Here is a 23,450-nt window from a genome sequence, read left to right on the forward strand (position 1 = left end):
CACACGTCCCTCTAAAGAGAAGCGGACAAAAGAGGGTTAAAGAGGAAGGCGGCCTTGGCCGTTGGCCCCGTGCCCTCGGGTTGCCTCCCTGCCCCGTTCCGTTGTGTGCCTCTCTCTCCCTCCCTTCCCTTGAGACCGTCGTCGTCGTGTAGTCCACCCCCTGTTTCGTTTCGTGAATTCCGTCTGTTTCAACACGCCCCCCCTCCCCCCCGCGCAAGCCAGCCAACAAGAGCCGCCTGCCACGTCAAGCCTGGAAAAGAAAGGAGAGGGCCGCGCGAGTGCAAACAAACCCCAGACAACGCGTGATCGTTTGGACTGTTAGCTATATTTATTAACTGATAAGTCGCCACTTATAAACCAAATAGCGAAGATTCTCCCATCAACACCACCCCACCCCGGCCCGGCGGCGCGCGAGCGATCAGTCTCTCGCGCACGCGCCGCATCCGTGCGTTATAATCATCCGCGGCAGCCCACCCGGCATCGGTTCGCTCTCGCTCGCGGCGTCATCGTCTCGTCGTTCGTGTCTCCCCCATTCGTTCCACCGCCATGCCGCGCCGCGCCGCGAGGGTTTGAGTGAGTTTTTTCCGGCCGACCTTTCCGGGTTTGCGCGAGGCGAGCGATGGGGTGCAAGGGGTCCAAGCTGGACGAGCAGGAGGCCGTGGCGCTGTGCCGGGGCCGCGCCGACCTGCTCGCGGCGGCCGTGCGCCACCGCTACGCGCTCGCCGACGCGCACGACGCGCTGGCGGACTCGCTCGCGTCCGTCGCCGCGGCGCTCCACCTCCTCATGACCGCGCCCGGCCAGCCGCGCCTCGCGCTGCCCGCCGCGCGCAAGGACGTGGACGCGCGCGCCGCCGCGTCCTCGCCGCCGCACTCCTCGTCGCACATCAACTTCGCGCCGTCCTCCGACTCCGACTCCGGCTCCGTGACCTCCTCGCCTCCCCGCCGCCGCCTCGACGCCGGCTACGACCAGCTTCCCCACCACCCGCTCCCGTACCCGCATTACGGCTACGACGGCTACGGGTACGTGCCCGAGCCGTCCCCCTACGGTGGTGGGTACCCGCCGGGATCGCTGCGGCTCTACTACGCGCGGAGCCGCCCGCCCCCGGCCTCGGTCGCCGTCGTCGAGCAGCGCGCCGCGGCATCGGAGCGCGTCTACTACGGGTCCGTCGAGCTGGCGGCGGGTGGGGACACGCGGTACTACTCGTACGGTGGCGAGCCCGCAGGCAGGGCGACGACCGCGCCGCCGCCGTCCCCGCCGAGGACGACCTCGTGGGACTTCTTCAACGTGTTCGGCGACTACGACGTGTACGACAACTACTGCTACGACGCTGGCGGCGCTGGGGCCACGTCGGCGGCGTACACGCCGAGCAGGAGCTCGCGAGAGGTGCGGGAAGAAGAGGGCATCCCGGAGCTCGAGGACGACGACGCCGTCGTCAAGCAGGTGGCCGGTGAGTTCTCGGCGCCCGGGAGTGGCGCACGCAGCCGACGCAGCTCGCTCGGCGGCGTCAGCAGCAGCATTGCCGAGGTCGACGAAGAGGAGAATTCTGTCGTCGATAAGGAAGTCATTGGCGGGGGTAACGCGGCGCGGCACCTGGCGCCGACGCAACGTAACACTGCAGCGTCTGCGCCGGCACCCCGGAGGGCCGTTGACACTACAGACGTTGCCGGGGAGATCAAGGCGCAGTTTGTCCGAGCTGCAGACGCTGTCAGGGCACTTTCACCAGTTCTTGAGGTCGGGAGGCGGAGGTACCACCACCGAAGCTCAGTGTACCATGGTGAGCGTTTTATTCCAGTACTCAGCACGTCTTTGGAATAGCTTGTGCCCAATTCTTTTATTTGACTTGTTGGTATTTGGATATAGTTTCATCTAGTATGGTGTCAGCAATTGCCTTGCCGCATTCGGACCTTGGAGGCATCGAGCTCTTGGATGTTGGAAGTGAGAAGGTGTTGGGAGGAAGAAGCCTGTCTTTGACACTGGAGAAGCTCTATATGTGGGAGAAGAAATTGTATGATGAGGTTAAGGTATGTGTGCATTGTTGTCAGTAATCAACTCAAATGAGTGATACATGAAATTGATATTCACAGTGCCAGTAAGCTAATTTGTCGCTCCATAGTGGTCCCATGATCTCCACTCGGAGCCACTGAGACAAGTCTTAACAGAGAGTCTCTTATCTGAAGTTGGGAGAGAGCACTGTGAATCATTTTATTTATAGCCTTATCTTGTGTAACAACTGAATCCTTAAGGTTGATCACATGCTCCCAGCATGCAGGGGCCCCTCCTCGCTGTCAAACAGACACGTCCCCATTCCCCAACCATGTAATTTTAGAACTGTTCTGCCTATCTTGTACCGTCCCGCTTCTTGTTTATGGAAAGAGTTTATTGACTTTACACCGTGTAAAGTACCTTTTGGGGCTGACCAACCACAATTGGAAGTACTAATCAAGAAAAATGGCCAGAATTAAATTATATGTATTCAATATCAAACTTGTTCCAAAATAGTGCTAATGTAAGATGTATTTTATAGATCATTTTTTTAGTTTGTTTTCTGATGGTGGATTTGTTTGTAACTTTATAAGTAATGCATGATGCCATTGTTCTCTCCTATACATATTACATTGTCACTTGCAATGCATGACTTTTGTAATTTTTATGTCATGTTAATTATTTTTTTGCTCTTTTCCTCTTTTAGGCTGAAGAGAAAATGCGCCTGCTGCTTGCGAAGAATGCAAAGCGGCTGAAGTACTTGGATCTGAAAGGTGCAGAAGCTCAGAAGATCGACACGACCCAAAATATGGTCAGGAAGCTGTCAGCAAAATTAAGAATATCTGTTAGAGTAATTACCAAGGTTTCCAAAAGGATAAACAGAGTAAGGGACGAGGAATTGTGGCCACAAATTAATGCCTTAATCCAAGGGTATGCTCTTTCCTTTCATTCTGAAGTGTTTTGTCAGATGCTTCATTTTAGTTCTCTGTCTGCTTCCTTTACACTGGTTATATGCTTATCTAGTATGTATAATCATATAAATGCTCTATCAGAAAGTAATAGTCCGAGTTGCATAGGTAATTGGATTGGAATATACAGCATTATAAACCAAATGTCATGATGATAGCAGAAATAAAGTAATTGTATAGAAGCAACCCCGGTTTTTTAGATAAAGGAATTTTTATTCTGGCCTCTGCATTAAATTGTTTTTTGAAGCAACCAAATGTAGAAGCAACCCCAGTAGTCCTTACCTAAAAGAAAAAAACCCAGTAGTCCTGCATTTCTATGAGGTTGTTTTAAGCAACCACACATAAATTTTTTAACACATTCTGGTCGAAATCGAGAGCCATGTATGCTTTTATCGGAATAGAACTTTTAGTTAGTTTTAATTTGCTAAGAATCTTGCATTTAATATTCCCATGGAATCTAGCACACATTAGAAGACTGATGTCCCTCTTTGTAGGTTTGTGAGAATGTGGCGAGACAAGTTGGACTGCTACCAGATACAGTGTCAAGTGATCTCAGAGGCAAAAAACCTGGATTCAATTGTCCCTGACGGAAGGAGTCGAGACTTGGCATTAGATCTTGAACTAGAGATGATGAAATGGATTGTCAATTTTTCCTCCTGGGTGAATGAACAGAGGAGCTTCGTCAAGGCGTTGAATGGATGGCTATCACTTTGTCTTGACTACAAGACTGAAGAGACAGTCGATGGAGTTCCTCCCTATTCACCTGGAAGGGTCGGTGCTCCCCTTGTGTTTGTTATCTGCAACAGCTGGTCTCAAGCCATGGATCGGTTCTCCGAGAAGGAAGTGGTTACCTCTATGCAAGCTATTGTGTCCAGTGTGCGCAAGCTGTTGGAGAAACAAAATGTTGAACAAACGGAGCAGATGATTGCTACACGGGAAAGAGAAAGATGGAACAAAATACTGGAAAAGAAGACTGTGGAGATCAACAAGGAGGCAGATATGCTGAACAGGAAGTTGGCCCTGGTACCAGGCCGGCACAGCCGCCTTCCAAGCGCGCAAACATACCAGGAACATCTTCTTGACGCAAGCAGTTTGCAGAGTAGCTTGCAGCGTGTTGTCCAAGCCCTAGAAAGCTTCACCTCCAATTCGCTGCAAGCATTCGAGCAGACCCTGAGACATGCCGAAGAGGAAAGGTCATCCAGAGAGCGCGCCAAAGTTTCATAGTGAACAAGAATGTAACAGTATGAGCATGTCCTCATTGGGAGGCATTGACGCAGAACATACTGGGCAAATGCTGCTCACATAGAATTTTTTGGTGGATAACTTCTGAGTTTAACTGACCATGGCTCGTCGATGTAGTTTAGGCGAAGCTCTCATCGGCGTCCATCGGAGTAGATATATGTAGCAGCAAGTTTTTTTTATAGGCAAAGTGCACTTTTTGGTGGTGGTATGCAAACGAGGCGCATTGAGTTTCGTACCATTGTATGTTATTTTGCTTGTTGCTGATGTTGATATAGATTAATCCTTGAGTGCGAAAAAAGTAGAACAATGTGTTGTCCATGGAATGCAATTTGCTAACTGCTAAAAGTATAAGTTAATTGTCATCTTGAAATTTTGGCTTACGGATGGGTATATGCAACTCAGTATGGTATTAGCCAATGTTCGCCTAAACAGCTGTTTGTCCAACATTTAAATGGTAAACGAAAGCCACCTGTGTCCTTTAAGCCCTAAACTGTTGTTAAAAACTGTTTAAACGGTCTAAACAGAATCGAGTAACATGATTTGTGCGAAACAAACATTTAATTCATCATTTAGTTAATAGGAGTGTTACAACTACCACATTTCGCACCCAACTAATTGTCATTGTAAGTATATGAGGTCAAGTTGGGTCTAGTTTTCTTCCAATATTTTGGTAGAATATTTATTCTTTACCTGCTTAAATATGTATACATTCTACCATATTTAAAATTTACGTACATAAACATGTATATTTTAGTGTTATTATTCAAAACCTTTTAGGCCGTTTAACCCTATGTAGACACCGTCTAAGTGGCTTAAACGCTAAACAAAGGGTGATCAACTATTTACCATTTACCGTTTATGATAAATCTAACTGCAGCAATAGATAGTCAGTGTTGTTGCACTGTTTGCGTTTGACATTTTAGATGGGTGCTACCATGGGAAAAAGGAAAGAAAGAAATATTAGTTAGTGCTGCCAATGGCTAGTGAAATATTAGTTTTAGATGGCTGCGGCCCATGAATGAAAACAATAAATATGAAATCAGGAAGAATTAAAAATTGGGAAAAAAAAGAGAAAGGAAAAAAAATGCTGCATGGAAAAGGGACAGCCCAGGAGAAGCCCCGTGCGGGCGCCCCGCGCCTCCGCCGCTTTCCCCTCGACCCAACAACCGATCCCAGAGCCCGGACTGGGCTACCGCCGTAGCCCTTCAGGCTTCAGCCCGCGTGCACTCTCTCTCGGTAATGGGCTACAGCCGCCGCCGCCCTACGATAGATGCCGAGGTCTTCGTAGCTCCCATCGCCGGCAACAAGCAACCACCAGGTATTCCACTCCTTTTCTTCCCTTCCCGCTGTTAGAAACCGAGCACCCAAACCTAAGATAGCTATTTGGCTTTTTGATCGGTGCCTTAACCTCGATTTTCTTTTTGCAAAAAATATCTGGTATCATGTGTAGACCCATGTCCTTTTACTGGATCCGCACCTGCTGTTCAAGACCTGACGGAATTTGGTTTGGCAATGGTAGGATTTTTAGGTAGGCTAGAAAACTAGGCACGGCCTTGCCGCGCTCCAACGTTTGTAGCAGGGCCAGTGGGCCTGTAAGTGTGTATGTGCCGATAGGATATATTGAGTCCATTACTGCTCTGTCATTGGAGATAGTATCTTTCTTGCACTGTGCGAATCAACTTGTGTGGTCTTTCTACTCAAACGCCGGTATCTGTGGTCGTTGTAGCCGTAGCAAGGGCGAGCTCTTTGATATACACCTGGTTTAGGGGCGTCTTGAGGGTTATGGCCGGCAAAAGTAAAGCTCGTTGACCTGTTTTGAGGCTGGATTTAAGAAGTAAGGCAGGTACAGAAGCTGTTCGATGGATATATGTTTTATTTTCTCTTGATTTCTCTCCTCTTTGTTGCTTTTGTGTGAGATTAAGTTGTCCAATACACTTTTACCCATGCCTAATTTTGTTTGTCTTAATGATCCAGAGATGTCGCATTTTTTTAATTAAAGAAAAGTTCTCTAATGGATTAGATTTATGTGTTTGGCCCTTTCAGATGTAGATGTAGACTATTCAATCTGAAGGAGATATGGCCACTGATTCTTTGTACTTCCCATTGATTTATTATCAGGTTAATTAACGATGATGACACTACATAGTGCCTAATATGGTCAGAATTTTGATCTAGCGCATTATCTAGATTTTTAAGCTCTCTATACCAAGTGTTAATAAGCAGCAGTCAGAGAGATGGTAATAGCTAATAAGTCTTCCATAAAGATTTTTCCCTGGGCATGATCTCTATGTAGCCGTGGGTAGCTGCATTATAATTTTTACCAAAATGCTCTTAACTACAAGTCAAGTTTTTGTAGATTGGATAAGGGTCTAGTTTTTGTTAGGAGTTCCTTAGCTCTTGGTCAATCTACTATTTGATATTATATACTATGTATTTTTTCAGCAAAAGAGCAAGGATCGTTTTCATGTATGTAGTAGAGAGTTGTAACTTGAAAGCTAGGTCTTCAGTTTGCAATGAAATTGTCTTCATAAAAGATTCCTGAATTCAGATGAAAACATCCCCTGTTAAAAATAGATTGCTAGGCTATATATATAAGAAGAAATGTAGCTTTTGGTACCTCTGGATTCTAAAACATACCATGTGTACACAGGTTAAAGATAATAGTATGTTGTGTTGAAACTTTTGAGTAAAAACCCATCAAGAAAATAAATCCTTTGAGTATATGCAAGACATCAGACTATATCATGACGTGTAGGTGAATTAATACTGAAGACAGCAAGATTCTGAGTTTTAGCTTGAAGAGCAAGGTGCTGAGCACATTGTTAATAATCAGCAATTGATGTTAATATATTTTTTCATATTTGTATAATCAACATTGTTTGCCATTATCCTTGCATTTATGCTTCTACAAAAACAAAGTCGTAGTACAGATGTAGGTTAGGCTAACATATTATAACGTACAGACATGGTAAGTAATTATGATAGAGAAAATTGTCAGGCATTCATTGCCGATGAGCACTATTTCAATATTTTGGTTAGGAATATTTCTGATAAAAAAAAATGAGGTAAGTATAAAGCTAACAATCAATTAGTCTTTCCAATAAAAGAGATATTATATCTACCTGATTAATAGCCTTTGCTTCATTGTTGCTTCTTCTTTGCTTTGTTATGGTGATACCAATCAGAGTAGGTCTGCAAGCTGTAGCAAAAGTTTTGAGTTGTCCTCAAGACAGCAAAAAATTTGAGTTGTTTTGGAGTACAGAAAGGATGATCACATGATAGTCTAGGGTTTACTGAGGATTGCAATTGAATTTAATGTAGGAGGTATGAGGAGTAAGTACATCGAAAGAAATTGAGGGGAAAAGAATGGTCGGTTACATAGGATTTAATCCAAAGATTGAGGTATAACAGACTTGCTGTTTTTTATTTGAACTGTGTAGTGGTTATTATCCTCCAATCTTACATTAGCAAAAGCAGGGATATATGTAATTGAAAAGAGATCTCATTTTGAAATACTCTATCTAGAGTTTTCCTAATCCTATTTAAATGTAGATGCTGCAGCCAGCAATAACGCAGAAGCAGTTTTTAAAACTATCAAGTCAGAGATCTCATTTCGAAATACTCTATCTTAGATTTGTCCTAATCCTATTGAAATGTGATGCCACAGCCAGCATAACGCAGAAGCAATTTTTAGGTGCGATTCTGTTTTGCGGAGCTTTTGTTTAGGTCCAGCATAACAGCCATCCAATAATCCTTGTATCAGCTGTCATGCGGAGCTTCTGTTTTGCACATTTGCACATGCATAAAAACATTCCCGTGTCAGTCTGAACTTAGAACCATTTTAGAGCTACCATTCTATTACAAAAGTGTTACTTGGCTGACTAACTTAGAGAATTCAATGCTATTGACCCTTATTTGGTATAACTACAACTTCAGCTGTCTTCCTTTCGCGCCTTGGATTATTGGATGACGGTTCTGTAGTAGGGTCTCACAATTGTCATTCGTCTGTCATCGCCCTTTCTTGCCTTGTGGAAGCCTTATAAAGTGTTTGCTATTTGAGTAACAGTTACGGACGTTGCACTATAATAACCCACAAAGTGGGATAAATCCTATGTGATGGCGTACCTGATTTGATATTCAGTTTGGTGTGGTATTATCTAGATAATTTAGTCAAGCACACAAAATTTACTCTTAATTGCACTTGAATTTCCACTGTTCTGATGAGAAACTTTTGCTCTTCTTTCTGTTTGTGTCAAATATAACTTGGCTCCCAAAGTATTGCTGTTGGAAGATCTCCTTATTTATCGTCAATGGAAGCGAAATTTTTACGTTTCCTGAAGCTCATTGGGGTCGGCTTCAAAGTGAGGTCAGAGAGCCAAGGCCGTGAGCTGTTCCTGAAACTGGGATTCAGCCATGAGGTGCAGTTCACCGCTCCCCCAGCTGTCCGTGTCTTCTGCTTCAAACCCAACATAATCTGCTGCACCGGCATCGATAAGGATAGGGTGCACCAGTTTGCCGGCGCTGTCTGGAGCTGTAAACCTCCAGAGGTGTACAAGGGGAAGGGGATCTTGTACATTGACGAGGTTATCAAGACTAAGCCCGGAAAGAAGCAAAAGTGACGACTTGAAAACGTTACAACTTTGTCTTTGGCTTTTAATCCCTTGAGACCCATCCTTCTTCACATTTGTAGTGATCCGGATCTGGTCTGGTTGTGTTGTGCTAGGCAGATCACCATTGTCTTATCCTTACCTCAGTTGCAGGCAACACGATGTATGTGGGGCGTGTAATGAAGCTGTAGGACCATGAGTGGGAAGTTACCAGTTCTTTTTGGTTGACATCAGCTGGAACATTGCTTTGCAAGTTGGATTGAACTTCCGAGTGGAATGTTTCCTTTCAGATTTGTCTCTCGATACATTGTTGCAAATTGAGTGTGAACTGTGAACATGACCTGAGAACTGAAGCTAGGACCCTGAAATAGATGCGTGTTGCATAGTATACTAGGACTCCCTCCGTTCCAAATTATAATGCCATGTTCGTTTAGGCATGTTTGGCTTATAAGCCGTATTTTTTCGGCTAACGAACAGTATTTTTCTCTTACATCAAATTAGCCAACAATACTTTTAGCCATAGCTTATCAGATAAACAAGCCCAAACGAACAGGGCGTAAATCATTCTAAGAATCTTGAAGAGTCAACGCATTCTAAGGTTGACCAAATTTATATAATAAGATAATAATATTTATGATACCAACTAAGTATCATTATATTCTTTATTAATTATATTTTTATAGTATATCTATTTGATGTCATAAATCTTTATAATTCTTTTTATAATTTTGGTTAAACTTGAGATGCTTTGACTCTCCGTGATTTTTAAAATGACTTGTAATTTGGGATGGAGTGAGTATTATTTATCTGGAACTCAATCTGCGAGACTGCAACGATAATAAAAAGGTTGGACTGTACCAAGATTATCCATTTGTACTCATTGATTTGATCATTGTGATAATAAGATACTCTAACGTAATTAAAATAGTACCGGCATAGATTTGTATATTATTGTTCCATACAGAAACCTGATGAGCATTTGTGATTTGTGCTGCTGTGGCCCTGTGGTCTGACAATCGACGACGACTGAAGTAAGTTTGTTGGATTTCAGAAGTCCACGGCCATCCCTGCCATGCAGGCTAAAATTAATAGTCTGGCTTGTACAGGCTGAAATTAAAAGTCTGGCTCGATAAGTTAGGGCCTTTTAGTTTAGGCTTCCTGAGCTTTTGGACCTTAGCTTTTATATCTTTCTATGCTTTTGGCTTATAAGAGCGGTTTGATTTTTAAAAAGTCCAAAAGATAGTAGTCTAAAAACAATCAAAAGCTCAAAACAAACAGAGTCTTAGTCTTTGTTGCAGTGTCATGTTTTATTTGCAAAATAGCATTCTCCTTCTCTCTTTTTTTTTGTATTTTTTCAATTCATGAATCATGATGTATTTTTGCATCAGTGACAGTGAGTAGTGATCCAAGAAAAATGAATTATGTGGCAACACCCGTCTCAATGCATAATGCTAGTTCATTCTATGGCAGAGAGAAAAACAGCCACTACTACAGTGTCAAACAGTAGTGTTGCAGTGAATTTGTCGGTGAAGCTGAAGGCCAAGAGGCTCCTCCAAAGAGGGGGCCTGGCAACACCCGTCTCAGGTGAAACATATGCAAATAATGATAAAATTTATCCTCTAGTATCAAAGACATGACATGCAATTACTCAACCACATGCGCTTGGTTTAATTAATCCAAAACGGGTACCATGGATTAGCATCAGTTGCAATAGGCTCCACTCGATCCTGCAGCCCTGTTCATGATGGGGGTACTGTACACCGCAAATACGAGACGAGAAGTAATGAGACGTGTCTCTACATTGGATTTTTTTTTTTTTTTTTTGCGCGCTCGACAGGACACAGGAGAGAAAATGCTTTGCTCAAGCTCAGACGCTCCAACGTACTACAACGGTAACCATAAGTGGGCTATCTTGTCACTCTAGCAGACGGGTGGGCACTGTGGCCGCCAGCCGGAGCCGGGCCAGCCCAGTCCAAGCTGGACCCCGACCCTGGCCGTTGGCTGTGCCCGCTCCGCGCCGTGGGGGGGCGCGGGGACGCCGAGCCATCCAGCCTCGCTGCCGCCCTGCTGGACGACATGGACTCGATCTCCTCGAGCACGGCGACGACCTCCCGCATGGAGGGCCGGTTCGTGTGGTCGGCGGCGAGGCACCGCAGCGTGAGCTGCGCCGCGCGCTGCGCGCCCCGCGACGGGTACTGCCCCTCGAGCCGGGGGTCCACCAGGCGCGCCAGCTTCCTGCGGTCCGCCAGGTAGGGCTTGGCCCAGTCCACCAGGTTGTGCTGCGCCGCCGGCCGGTCCGTGTCCAGCGCGCGCAGCCCCGTCAGGATCTCCAGCAGCACCACGCCGAAGCCGTACACGTCGCTCTTCACGTACAGGTGGCCTGTGGCCACGTACTCCGGGGCCGCGTACCCGTAGGTTCCCATGACGCGGGTGGTGACGTGGCTGCTGCCGCCGGCGGGGCCGTCCTTGGCGAGCCCGAAGTCGGAGAGCTTGGCGTTGAAGTGCTGGGGGGGCAGCGGGGGGAGAGGGGAGCTGTTAGGCGGCGGCGGCGTGGCGCGGGCGTCAGGACTCAGGAGCGGGACAGCGAGATCGCGTGTGCGTAACGTACCGTGTCCAGAAGGATGTTGGAGGCCTTGAAGTCCCTGTAGATGACGTGCTTCTCCGACGAGTGGAGGAAGGCCAGCCCGCGCGCGGCGCCGATAGCGATGCGCAGCCGGAGGCTCCACGGCAGCAGCAGCTGCACGGCTCCTCCGCCCTCTGCTTGCACAAGCAACTTTGTTAATGACCGTGGTTAATTCAGTGAAGGAACATGACAAGCTGTGGCCTACGCGTGCTTTCATTAAACAAATGTGATTAGCTAGCCTACCTACCGGCTGCCGCACATGTGCTGCAGCACAATAACGTGCAACGATCTCAATTTGCCCCCCGTGATCTCCGTTACCAAACTACAATTCCCAGAGACCACAGCGACCGATCTAAGTCAACTCGGGCATCAGAAAGAAGCATGGCAACAAACTTACTGCGTGGCTCGCTTCTGAAGAGGTGGTTCTCCAGGCTGCCCTTGGCCATGTACTCGTACACCAGCAGGAGCTCCTTGTCCTCCCAGCAGTACCCCAGCAGCCTCACCAGATTGGGATGCGAAAGCCTCCCCAGGAAATTCACCTCAGACTGCACACAAGTGATCGCCAATTACAATGATACATTAGCAGAAAAAAAAACAAAAAAATAATCAGACGTGACGATCACTAAGCGCGCATCATGCCTACACAAAGTCTGACATTAATTTCAATGCGGATCTCAGTCTCAACCACCAATGTCAACTGGAGTTTCTTGTTGCGTTTGTCGTGTGAACGTGGCGAGTGGCGTAGCATTTGCCAGCGATTTGAGGGGAATTTTAAAAAAACGAAGAAGTGCACAGCTATTTAGCAGTTGAGAATTATGCTCTGTTGAAAAGAAATTATGACCTTATGGGCATGTGAACACGTTGGCAGCATCTAGAAGAGCTTGTTCGCTGATTGGTTTCTGGACTGATAAACTCGGCTGATGCTGATTTGTTGTGAGAAAAAAACACTGTTGGCTGACTGATAAGTTCAGCGAACATGTTGAAGAACTTAATGACATGACCTATGCTTCGCGGACGAGGGTTTGACGATGCCTAAAGTCTCCTCACTTCTTTTCCGTCCTATCCGGTTCGATTTTAACAAGAAAAATGTATGCAGAGCTGCATCCATAAAAAGGCCCCGTTTAGATCCAAAAAATTTTAGATTTTGGCTATTGTAGTACTTTTGTTTGTATTTGGCAATTAGTGTCTAATTATGGACTAATTAGGTTTAAATGTTTCGTCTCGCGATTTCTTACCTAACTGTGCAATTAGTTTTTTTTCGTCTACATTTAGTACTCCATGTACCGTAATATTCGATGTGACGAGTACCGCGCAAAATTTTTTGGAATAACGGGCCAAAGTTTAGAAAGCAATGGCTTGACCAGAAAGCGCTTTTCACCTGCCATTCCTGCACGCCCTGCAAGCTCTCGGGGTTGAGCTTCTTGACGGCGACAGGCACGCCGGCGCCGTTCCGCGCGGGGCTCATGGTCCGCTCGTCGACCCAGCCCTTGTGGACCCGCCCGAACCCGCCCTCGCCGAGCACGGTGTCCGCCTTGAAGTTCCGGGTGGCCGCCCTGAGCTCCGCGAACGTGAACACCCGGAGGTTGGGAACCTCCAGGATCCGCCCGTCCAGCTGCTGCTGATGACTAGGCTCGCCGCCGCCGCTCGTCGCGGCTCCGCCCGTAGCAGGGCGCTTGCTGCCGGTGCCGGTGCCTCCTGTGGTCGTGGCCGTGCTCGGCGGCGACTTCTTCCCGGGCACGCCTTGGCTCGCCGCGGCGTGATGAGCACCACTGGGCGCGGCCATGACGCGCTTCGCCATTGCCACTGCAAAAGCATCGCACAAATCGAACATGAGCACGAAGTGCCTCAGGGCCAGAGAAGCAGTGTGATGACCGATGACACGTACAGGGAGGGAGCATGTCTGCAAGCGAATGATACCTTGGGGGTGCGCGTGATGAGCATGCACCATTGCCTTGACGGCCCCCACCTCGGGCACGTCGGAGCCAAAGCAATTGCCCATGGCGCGAGGCAGGAGCCAGCAGCACTGCTTCCTATCTCGATCGATCTCGTGTCTTTCTTCGCCCTTTAGCTCGGAAGAAGTATATATGCCCTCTCTCGGTCGCGAAAACGTGCTCCCCGGAAGAGACACCAGACAAGTGCTTCGCTTCTCCAGTTACGTTCTCCGTTGAATACGAATATGACGGCCTGACCGTGTCTGTGGAGATTTGACGGCAGCGCCTACGCGTTTGCGTTAGGGAAGTGGAAGGATCATGCGCCCATGCGCGGAGCAACCGTGCAAGTGCAACTGGACAGGAGCACGGCTGCACAGGGCTGTGTTTGGTTTCCTGACTCAAGTTGGAGTTAGGATTGTAGCCTGCCTAGACTAAGAGGGTGTTTGGTTACCCCTTCTAAATTTTAGTCATTGTCTCATCGCACGTTTAACACAATGTTTTACTATAGTAAATATGTGCTAATGACGGATTAATTAGGCTTAAAAAATCTTCTCGTGGAGTATTGACGGATTATGTAATTTGTTTTTTTATTAGTATCCGAACACCTCATGCAACATCTTCCCGACATACCTCCTAAATTTTAGTAGCCGGATCCAAACACCCCCTAAACCTGGTTCTAACAAGTCAACATGGGCTTTTTCTCTCACAACTAAAAAGACTAAAGAGAAGATATCGTTTTGATGGGACCAAAACTTCGCCTCACCTCTGCCCACTCGCGTGCGATCGTCTCCTCGCTCCGCGCCCCGCTGCGATCCTGCTCCGCGCCCTGCAATGCCGCTCCGCGCCGTTGATTACGCGATGCCGCTGCCCTCCTCCATGGTCCCTGCGATTGCCGCTCCGCACTGAACCAACAAAAGGGAAGAAACAGGAATCTCAGGCGCCCAATCTCCTCCCCGATAGCCACCCACCATCGACGCCGCCAGCACCGCCCTCGCCCTCGCCCTGATCACGTTCTTTCCCTTCCTCCACGATCTCCGAGCGCACGTCGAACGCGGATGACGTCGGCCTCTTCCACGATCTCTGCGCAGACGTCGTCATCGATCTCCTCGCAGAAGTCGAACTCTACCGCGATCTCTTCTGCACGGACGACGTCGGCCTCCTCGACGATAAACCCCGAACGCCCACCCTGGACTCTGTAAAAGATGAAGCCTACCACAATCTCCTCGCACGGCGTAGTTCCCCCGCCCTAGCCGTTGCAACCGCGCCGACGCCCTCGAGGTCGCACCCGCGCCGCGGCCATCCTTGCCGTGAGGCAGGCAAGCAGTAGGATCTGCGCGCAACACGGCCGGGATCCACTGCTGGTCACCGCGCCCAATCTGGGCCGAGGTGAGCCCCTCCCTCACTCTCCTCCTCTCCCTCTCCCTGTCCCTGCCGTTTCCCTCTCCCTCATTGTTTCTCCCTCTCGCAGTCACAGATGTGCGTCAAGGAGTCCGACGTCCGCGAGGTTCTACTGTACCGGGCGGGGCTGGTGACAGTAGCGACATCCTTCATGACCGCGATCTCCGCAGTGTTCATGCTGGAGGGCAACGCCGTCAGGCAGGTCGCCGACCTACGCCGTCGGCGCCGCGAGGCTAGGCTTGTCGGCTGTCGCTGCTCTTTATCCACATCTACGTCACCCAGATCAAGCGCTTCCTCCAGGTGCATTGGGCGGCCGGCCACTGAACGAGGGCCTGGTGCAGTGCGTGCTGGAGCACCTGGCCGCGCACTGGTTTGTCGGTCCCACGTTTGCTGCACTCACAGCGGAAGGTATATGCAAATGCTCCGTGTGTTTCTTATATCAGAATATGAGTGGTGTGAATGCAGTAACAGTGGCCATACTCATGGTAATCCAGTTTGCTAAAACCTTGCATTGCATTATTGTCCAATTTGTCAATAATGTTGATAGTAATACATCCATAATTAAGCCTTTGTTATTTCATTTCAGCCTCCAATTCAGTGGCTGGACATCCTAAATTTTTGCAATCCAACTTTCTGGTGTCATTGTTGCAGTGCAGAACATGAGGCTTTGGAGATGATCCTAATGTGAGTTTACTGAAAACAGTATATTTAGCTCCTTGTAATTTATTTTCTTTTATAGGCATGATGCAGTAGTGTAATTTAGAGCAACAATTTAGATAGCAAGTGATGATGCAATAGTATGGTTGCAAATTAATTAATCCTGGTTCTTTCATCGTGATGTACTTGAGGCTTTGAGAAAAGAAAACCAGTGACTTTGAGAAAAAGCCCTATTACTGCTTTGAGAAAAGAAAACCAGGAAAAGGTTCTTTCAGTTGTTATTTCACCAAACAACACTATAGTATTATTTGAGATAACTAAAGAGCTGGACAACGTGAAAGAGATCAAGGGAGGTGCGGCACCCTCCCCTTTGGGGCCTCCTGCTCCTAACCGGCGGCGCTCGGGTTCGTGGGGGTGGTGCCCTGATCTGTCAGGAAGGGGTGGCTCCAACATGGGTGTGGCCACTCGACGACGAGGCAGCATCAGGCCTTCACTCTCTCTCGCTATCCTCACATGTTCGGGGCACCAACATAGAGGATCGTCATTCGAGCAGTGAGGAGCACCACTGCAGTATCACTTATTCAGAATCATAGTTTATGAGTAAATTCAATGTAGCTACGATCTAAGCTGTATTTTTGTGGGTCTTTCCACAATAGGTGGAATAAGAGTTCAGAATCATAACATGAGTATAGTTTTTTTTCCTTTTTTGTATGAGATTATATCTTTGTTTATTGTTGACTCTGGTGGGCTATTTCCATGATCTGGTGAGGAGCATAACTTCCTTTACCTATGCTGCTTTTAATATCTTCAGTGTTCATATTAATTGGCTTATTCTGCATGCAACACTGTGGGAGATATAGTTGGGTGAGCATATGACAGATTTATGTTATTGTAAAAATTCCCAAGGTTTTCATGTCGTTCTACTATGCCATTCGCAGAAGAATTATTGTTCCTTTCCTAATAACTGATTTGTAAATTGTAGCTGGGCCCATCACGGATCTATGTTATTGTATAAACTGATGGCAGGTACTATTATTATTTTATATGATTTGTCCATGGACTTCAAAGCCATGCCCATGCCCTCATTAACATGACAGCATGGTTCAGGCCAGCAAGTGCAATGTAGTGAGTTATGAATTGGAATATTCTCGGTTTATTAGTTTGTTAGGGAAGAGTCTGGATTTGCAGTACTGATCTGTCGCACATTACATGCATTATGCCATTATGTGTTTTCCTTCTAGCCCTATGCAAACCTATGGTGAGCTTCAAAACAAAATTTGGCTCTCTATTCCAATTTCTTTTGTGTTGATACATGTATTCCTAAGCAAACCAATTTGGGTGAATATATACATGGAGTTTGCCTCCACCTGTGCATTTTCTAACACTGTTGGTTCATATATATTTCTTGTGTTTTCTTCTAAGGTTGTTGGGCTCCAGTGAGCGACACCTTGAGAAACTGGCATCACCAGCATGTAAGGTTAGGGTCCAAATCACTTGCAAATGAGATAGTAGGGCTGGATCAGATATGTCATTCAGCCACTTACAGTTTTTCTTTTCCATTCAGATTGCTCATGGCTAATTAATGTGGATTGTGTTTCTGAATTTCTACTTTCTAATTGGTATTCAGGTGCCAGGTACGAGTGCATGCTCTGCGCCTCAAGGACTGGTGAGGGCCATAGACCAGGGCCTTGTTTAGATTGCAAATTTTTACAATCTGGACACTGTAGCACGTTTCGTTTGTATTTGACAAACTTTATCTGATCATGGATTAACTAGGCTCAAAAGATTTGTCTCGTGATTTACAACCAAACTATGCAATTAGTTATTTTTTTAACTACATTTAATGCTCTATGCATGCGTCCAAAAATTGATGTGATAGAGAGAGAGTGAAAAAACTTGGAATTTGGAGGTGATCTAAACAAGGCCCAGGTACATGCATGCCTGTTGAATTGTTTTATGTTACAACGCATGGGCAATTTTTATTATGATAAACCTGTGTAGACATGATGACTTATTCGTGGATTTATTGGCGCACGAAAGAAATGGATATCGGAGATTTATTTCTGTCGATATAAAATATTATCTTAGTCGCATCATGCAAAGGTCTATACAGTAGAGTTTGTGAGCATGTGACGCCGCGCTCTTCGTGACTATATTAATTTCATGAACTTTGCCTTTTAGATTAAATATCACTTTAGCGTTGGTATTTAATTTCACAGTATTGTTATGTTATCGTGCGATCTATGTGTTTTTAGTACAAAATTTAGTTTTTCCGTAGCAACGCACAGGTATGAAACTAGTATACTGTCTAAGCCTGGCTAGCCTCAAAGTATGTTCGGTTGCCTCGTTTGTTTTGATACAGTCTCATCTTCTTTAAATTAGTAAGTTTACCCCGTTTGAGAAATGGATATCAAATTCAGGTGTACTAACAATTGTTAGCCTAAGCAAAGTGCCCACATGAACAAAGAAGACGTCAGGGCCAACAGCACGATCAAACCCAAATTCCACAGCACGATTTTCAACTTACGAGCAGTTCTTGTTGTTGAAATTACACACGCACAAACTAGGACGGCAGGGGGGAGAGGACGAGAGCTATAGGAGACCATGTTCCAGCTCCGAATTTCAACTCGCCGCCACCGGAGCTGCCGCTGCTGTTGCCTCCGCGGATGGTGGCGCCGGGGATGGTATGTACAATGCCGACGCCAAGGAGTTGTCGTTGCCGTTGCCGTGTACGGTCACGTGGCTGTGCGGCACGACGGTGATGGTCTTGGTGGATGCCGAGGTCGTCGTCGGCCGCAGTGCCCTCATGGGGCTCGCCAACGCCCACGGCAGAGCAGGGCGAGTGTCGGGGACCAATACCAGGGTACCCAAACAGGAGGAGCTAATAATCATCAACATTGATTTGTCCGAGCAGTTAAGAGCGTGACTATAGCTCCAACCGATCGCTAGGTGTGCAAACTCCGCCTCGTCCGATCCCTGAGGGTTGGCTTCGCCTTGCCCGACACCGAGGCCACAGACTCCACCTCGCCCGACCCCTAAGGGTTGGCTCCGCCTCGCCCGACATCGAGGCCGCGAGCTCCGCCTCGTTCGACCCCCAAGGGTGGCTCCGCCTCGCCCGACACCGAGGCCGCGGGCTCCGCCTCGCCCGTCCTCTGAGGGTTGGCTCCGCCTCGCCCAACACCGAGGCTGCGGGCTCTGCCTCACCCAACCCCTGAAGGTGGTTCCGTCTCGCCAGACCCCAAGGCAGGGGGCTCCGTGTCGCCCGATGGAGACCCATACCGCCGCCGACCACTCTAGGTCCAAGCGTATGGGCCTGGGTCAAAGCTCTAAAACCAGGGAGGTGACCAACATGCCCCAATGTAACCCGTGGTCGTGACAGGCCAACCCTGAGGACTCACATCAGGAACCGCGTCGGATGAACCGGTGTTGTTCTGCCTAACCCTCGTACGATTACTGACAGGCGCGTTAGTTCACCACGACGTCTGCCAGGACGGAGTGGAGTGCCACAACCGGGAGACGACGCATGCGCATGGTGCTAGTGACGGATAGGGTCACGACATGAGGCTATCCCTGTTGATGTCTATAGAGTCAGCGGGGACCCGCTTAGAAGAGAAGAAGGACCCGGCGATCCTAGAGGACTTCTTCTCCTTCCAATTCTCCTTTTTCCCTCCACTATAACCCCTACTTTCCCTTGGTCTATAAAAGGGAAAGTAGGGCATCCCATTAGGGGACATCGGACTCAAGTCGATCGGATCAGAACTCATCGCAATGCACCATAAGAGGCTCGAATCCGATCAACTCATCGAACCCTGAACATACAACCGAGAAACGACCAAGCTCTCGGCACCCGTTCACCCTTTCCATCAGAGACTTAGGACATGTCCCTCTCTCGCGTGTTTGTAACCCCTACTATGAACTTTCAGTGCTAGTAACATGAACGGCAGCAACGAACTAGACGTAGGGACATTTTGCCCGAACTAGTATAAACCTCGTGTCCTCTTAGCACACCATCCGAGCCAGACGCATAATATTAGAAATTTACTAGTCGGTGGCAACTCGAAACACTGACAGTTGGCACGCCAGGTAGGGGCCTTTTGTGTATCTCGACATCCACACCAGTCCTTGGATGGCTAATCGCAACATCATCCGGGTCCCAGGCACGCACGTGCGCCTCGAGGATCTGGACTTCATCGTCGCGACGGAGGGAGAGCTGGTACGGGCTCCCACCGCCGTCCAACCTCTCCACTCCGCCAGCCTCAACGCGATCGTCGAAGCGCTAGAGGAGCTATAGCTGCACGTATCGGAGGCCTGTGCCCTCAACAGTGACCAACCCCTAGTTTGACTATGGGAGGTTAGAGCACCAGCTCGACGCCTTCCTGGGACCCCGACCGTCCTAGGAGGACCTGTGCCACCTCACCTTTTCGTTCGCCAACGTCATGACGTAGCTTACCAGAGGAGAGCCGCTCTCTTCGGAATACCTTGTCCGGAGCGCCCACCGTGACGCACCGCGATTCCGGTGCATGAGCATCTTGGCCCACCGTGATGCACGTGACACCCCGACGCCCATAGGCGTAACGCGCCCTCAGAACAACCTGACAAAGACATGCTGGTCCACCAAGCGCAGTAAGGCAGCAGGCCGTGCACCGTGGTTCCAGCGCATGAGTGTCTTGGCTTCCACCATGATGCACGCGACACCCTCAATGCCTATAGGCATGCCTACGGCGATGCGAGGGAGGGGGCTAGTCGTGGCTACCACCCACGTTGTGGTAGACGCTACAACAGTGGCGAGGACTGAAGCTCAAGCCCTAACTTGCTAGGACCTCAGGCCTTTGCCCGATGCATCCTCACAGGCAAGGCAAAGCGGGACGAGGACACCGACGAAGGTGCCTCCAACTATCCCAACAAGAAGAAAAACAAACAACGACACGAGGGCTCGCTCATGGCCACTATCGACCGTAAGGGTGACCGGAAGCCCATCGAGGGAACCCCGAACCACTTCGAGAGGTTGCTCAAAGGGCCATGCCTGAACCATGCTTTCCTCGTTGAGCACCTATACAAGGACTGTGGCCTCTTAAAGCGGTTCTTGTCCGGGGGCTTCGACAAGGGGGAGCATATGAATGAGACCAGCTAGATGAAGAGCGTGATGTCGCCCTCCTCCACTCGGGCAAGTACCAGCAAGTGTTGCGCTGGTATCACGGCCGTCGAGTGTGGGGTCGGGGCTTCAACGTTGGAGACCTAGTGCTCCACCTTGTCGAGAGCAACAAGGACTGCCACAAGCTCTCTCTACCATGGGAGGGACCGTATATCATCGTGAAGGTGCTCCGACCAGGTGCCTACAAGCTCAAGATCGTCGACGGTGAAGTCTTCGTCAATGCCTAGAACATCGAGCAGCTATGTCACCTTTACCCTTAATAAACGCACACTTTCTCTTATTAGTTTCGTTATCGAACTCTCTGATCTTTTGTGACACCTGACCCTAGCAACGGCAAGGGGTCAACCCTCACTTAGGGGCTAATAAGAGCGTACCTATCCGATAGATAGTCTCTACGTCTAACCCTTTCTCACGGTTAAGAACCAGAAGTGAAGTTTGCGGAAACAAACGCTAAGTAAAACTGGCCGGACTGCGAGAAACCTACACCTTAGCGGCTACGACGCTTTTGCTCACCAGCATGATCAAAGTTTTTTTTGCACCCCAGGCTTTTTGGCCTTAGCCATAGAAAGAGTCGGTATGCGTTTAAGAGTCTATCTGCCTGGTGAACATTCTCCATGCCCCACCCCCTCTCTCGTTAAGACCTAGGAGCTAGGGTTGCGGGAACAAGCTTGAAGTATAACTGATCGGATTGCGAGAGACCTATGCCTTGGTGGCTACGGCGCCTTTGCTCACCGGCGTGATCAGAATTTGCTCACCCGCACCCCGAGCTTTACGACCTTAACGATGGAAAGGGTCGGAATGCACTAACCTTTTTATCTAAAAAGGAGAGAAGGGCTCAAAAGCCGTTTGGCTATAACGAAATTTAAGAGCTTGTCCATTTATTACAAGTTCGCTGCCTGGCTTATCTACCTAACTAAATTGTTGCGTGGGATGTTCTCATTCGCTATCTCCACAGGTAAGTCTTGTCCTAGCGGGGCAATACAAGTTGACCGGATGGCTTAGCCGCTGTCGACGGATGGGTAGGAAGCAGCAAGATGCCCCACGCGGGTTATGCCGACCCTGTTGCGAACGACGGACCCAGTTTCTACTCGAACATATCCGGTAAGTGCTCCCTGAACCTGTCACTCATGCCATCGAGGTAATTCCTGTGCCAGCGGATCACCCTTACTTTACGTGCATTAATTTCGCTATCGAGCCCCCGACCCCAGCAACGGTGAGGGGTCAGGTCTCGCTCGAGGGCTGGCAAGAGTATCTATTCGCTAGACATTCTTGATGCCCGACCCCTTTTTAGCGCTAAAACCTAGTGGCAAGGTCTGCAGAAATGAACGACTAATCAAAATTGGTCGGACTGCGAGAAACCTACGCCTTGGCGGTTATGGCGCCTTTGCTCACCAGCATGATCAGAGTTTTCCTCCTACACCTCGGGCCCTACAGTCTTAACAAACGGAAGGGTCAGAACACATGAACCCCTTTTCACATATAAAAGGGAGGAAAAACAAATTTGATCAAATGAAACAAAATGATAAGTTTGTTTGGATAGTACAGAGGAGTCGGAGCTTGCTCGCTTGTTACATGAATGATTACCTGACCTATTTGGCTAACTAACTCCTCCGGGGGAGAACTATGTTCTCTATTCTGTTTGCCAGGTCCTACGAAAGGGGAGCCACCGTCGTCTCCATCTCCTCTAGCTCATAGGCTTCATAGCCAAGCATGAAGCCATGGCTCATCGTCTCTAGGTCGATGTTGTCCCCATAATGAGAACGAGCAATCACAAAGGATTGGTTGACCCTGGCATGAAGTGCATTCCTCTTGAGCTGGTGCACCTGAGCTGTGATCTAAATAGCATGGGCCATGAGCGAGCTGGTCCCCTCTGACCGCACCAAAGAGGAGGAGCTAATAACTAGGGTACCCAAAGAGGAGTTAATAACCATCAACATTCATTCATCCGAGCAGTCAAGAGTGCGACTACAGCTCCAACCGACCCCCAGGTGTGCAAACTCTGCCTCGCTCGACCACTAAGCGTTGGCTCCGCCTCGCTCGATACCAAGGCCGCGGGCTCTGCCTCACCCAACCCATGAGGGTTGGCTCCGCCTTGCCCAACATTGAGGCCATAGGCTTCGCCTCGTCTAACCCCTGAGGGTGGCTCTGCCTCATCCGACACCAAGGCCATGGGCTCCACCTCACCCAACCCCTAAGGGTTGGCTCTGCCTCGCCTGACACCGAGGCCACAGGCTCTACCTCACCTAACCCCTGAAGGTCACTCTGTCTCACCCGACACCAAGGCTGCGGGCTCCACCTCGCCCGACCCATGAGGTTGGCTCTACCTCACCCGACCCCTGAAGGTGGCTCCACCTCACCGGACATCGAGGCCATGGGCTCTGCCTCACCTGACCTCTAAGGGCTAGCTCCGCCTCACCCGACCCTTGGGTATGGGCTCCGCCTCGCCTGACACTGAGGCCACGGGCTCTGCCTCACCTGACTCTTGAGAGTTGGCTCTGCCTCGCTTGACACTGAGGCCGCGGGCTTTGCCTCGCCCAACCCCTGAGGATGGCTCTACCTCACCAGACCCCAAGGCCGAGGGCTCTATCTCGCCCGATGGAGACCCATACCACTGCCGACCACTCTAGGTCCAAGTATATGGGCCTAGGTCAAAGCTCTAATACCAAGGAGGTCACCGGCATGCCCCGATATAACCTATGGCTTTGATAGGCCATACCTAAGGACTCACATCAAGAACAGCATCGGGCGAACCGATGTTGTTCTACCTAACCCTCGTACGAACACTAACAGGTGTGTCAGTTCACCACGATGCCCGCCAGGACAGAGTGGAGCGCCATGACCGAGAGACGATGCCTGTGCATGGCGCTTAGAAGAGAAGAAGAAACCCG

At 48.8% G+C, this 23,450-nt stretch overlaps 3 protein-coding genes across 3 annotated transcripts; 2 read left to right on the plus strand and 1 right to left on the minus strand.

Annotated features, from left to right (window-relative positions):
• The first annotated feature begins 379 nt into the window (after window positions 1-379).
• Window positions 380-4,474, plus strand: LOC136477904 (protein ALTERED PHOSPHATE STARVATION RESPONSE 1-like). Its single transcript, XM_066476160.1, has 4 exons — window positions 380-1,775; window positions 1,862-2,022; window positions 2,691-2,914; window positions 3,447-4,474. Exons 1-4 carry the CDS (start codon window positions 620-622, stop codon window positions 4,174-4,176), a joined length of 2,271 nt encoding a protein of 756 aa, XP_066332257.1. The 5' UTR covers window positions 380-619; the 3' UTR covers window positions 4,177-4,474.
• Window positions 4,475-8,504: 4,030 nt separating this feature from the next.
• On the plus strand, window positions 8,505-8,813 carry LOC136470489 (large ribosomal subunit protein uL6m-like). The gene has a single exon (XM_066468322.1). It carries the CDS (start codon window positions 8,505-8,507, stop codon window positions 8,811-8,813), a length of 309 nt encoding a protein of 102 aa, XP_066324419.1.
• A 1,701-nt stretch (window positions 8,814-10,514) lies between these two features.
• LOC136477905 (probable serine/threonine-protein kinase PIX13) lies at window positions 10,515-13,463 on the minus strand. Its single transcript, XM_066476161.1, has 5 exons — window positions 13,342-13,463; window positions 12,803-13,227; window positions 11,822-11,969; window positions 11,410-11,558; window positions 10,515-11,305 (listed from the first exon to the last, which is right to left on the minus strand). The coding sequence occupies exons 1-5, from the start codon at window positions 13,421-13,423 to the stop codon at window positions 10,709-10,711; spliced, it is 1,401 nt and encodes a 466-aa protein (XP_066332258.1). The 5' UTR covers window positions 13,424-13,463; the 3' UTR covers window positions 10,515-10,708.
• Window positions 13,464-23,450: the final 9,987 nt, after the last annotated feature.

This window comes from Miscanthus floridulus, chromosome 8 (assembly GCF_019320115.1).
Source record: "Miscanthus floridulus cultivar M001 chromosome 8, ASM1932011v1, whole genome shotgun sequence".
Lineage (NCBI taxonomy): Eukaryota > Viridiplantae > Streptophyta > Magnoliopsida > Poales > Poaceae > Miscanthus > Miscanthus floridulus.